The 1,222-nt window shown below is 35.0% G+C and overlaps 1 protein-coding gene across 1 annotated transcript; it reads right to left on the bottom strand.

The window, feature by feature from the left end:
* Window positions 1-29: 29 nt before the first annotated feature.
* Window positions 30-716, bottom strand: LOC124894358 (acid phosphatase 1-like; the record flags this gene model as incomplete). The annotated part of the gene is made up of 3 exons (XM_047405057.1): window positions 30-41; window positions 191-344; window positions 566-716. Coding segments are annotated over 3 exons (317 nt in total), but the record flags the coding sequence as incomplete, so codon positions are not given.
* Between the last annotated feature and the right edge of the window lie 506 nt (window positions 717-1,222).

The following is a 1,222-nucleotide window of genomic DNA, read 5'->3' as shown; positions in this document are numbered from 1 at the left end:
TGGAAGCGAAAAATACTGAATATCTTGTATCATTTCTTCCCCTGCATGCACACATAAACATCAATCAATTAACGAATGTTCAAATTAACATTATTATCATGAGTATTTAACCAAAATTAATTATATCTTACTGGCAAATGAACTTGAACCATGAATGATAGCCAGCTTTCTTTAGGTTGGCCATTCTCACTTGTCTAAATTCTTCTTTTGTGTCCGTTATAAATATTGGTTTAATACCCAAGTCTACCAATGTTTGATACAGACGAAGAACGCTTGGCACTGCTGGTGATTTTCCTTCATTAATCGACGACTCAAACTTCTTACCAACGCTGGCATTTGTTGCCCTGACAGCAATTGTATATTATAATGCACACATTATTAGTCTAAGCACTTAGTTTTTTCGTGTATATTGTTAGTGATTAGAGCACAAATTCTAATTTTAAAATTTGTACTTGTTTTTACGACTTTGCCACTATAATATAGTTAGAGGACAATATAATTTTTCAACTAAGCGGATTCAATTGAAGTACACAAAAAGTTGGATGTACTAGAAAAAAGTGCGTACCCAAAGCCAACCGTAGGACGAGCATAATAAGGAACGTTAGAGAGAGTGGTTTCATCAACGTTAAAGACCCAAAGGTCCTTGCCATCTTTTGAAACGTTAAGGGTCTTAGCATGCTCGATAGCAGCGTCAACCACGGCGTTACAGTCATGTACTACTCACGGCTAACACAATGTTGAAAATACAATCCTCAAAGAGTGAGATGCACTTCAAAGAGGAAACTTTGCAATTCTTTTCTTTTGTCTGTAATGATTAAAGACCACAAGAGCAAGCATAATCGCTACCAGAATCCTAGATGATGTCTTCTATTATTCTTGGCACTATCAGCTGTCGCTTTGGAAAAAAAATACAAGAATTTTATTTATTTATTATCAAATCAAAATGTTTCCAGGAACCAAAAACAAACCAAACTTAGCTGGTCATCCAGTAGGAGTTCTTGCATTTAACCACTCAATATTCAGATATTTGGTGTAGTCACAACATGGGAAAAGATAAAGAGAAGCTGAACAAGGCACAGTACCACTAGTGACAGAACCAGAAGTTTTTTAAGGGCGTTCAAACTCAAAAAAAGTAAGCGCACGAACTAGACAAAAGGGGTTCAACACTAACTATGTACATAAAAAATAGTTTAAACCACATATAAATAACATAATTTTTTCA

This window comes from Capsicum annuum, unplaced genomic scaffold (genome assembly GCF_002878395.1).
Source record: "Capsicum annuum cultivar UCD-10X-F1 unplaced genomic scaffold, UCD10Xv1.1 ctg73292, whole genome shotgun sequence".
NCBI classification, from domain to species: domain Eukaryota; kingdom Viridiplantae; phylum Streptophyta; class Magnoliopsida; order Solanales; family Solanaceae; genus Capsicum; species Capsicum annuum.
This window is presented reverse-complemented; position numbering and strand designations above follow the sequence as displayed.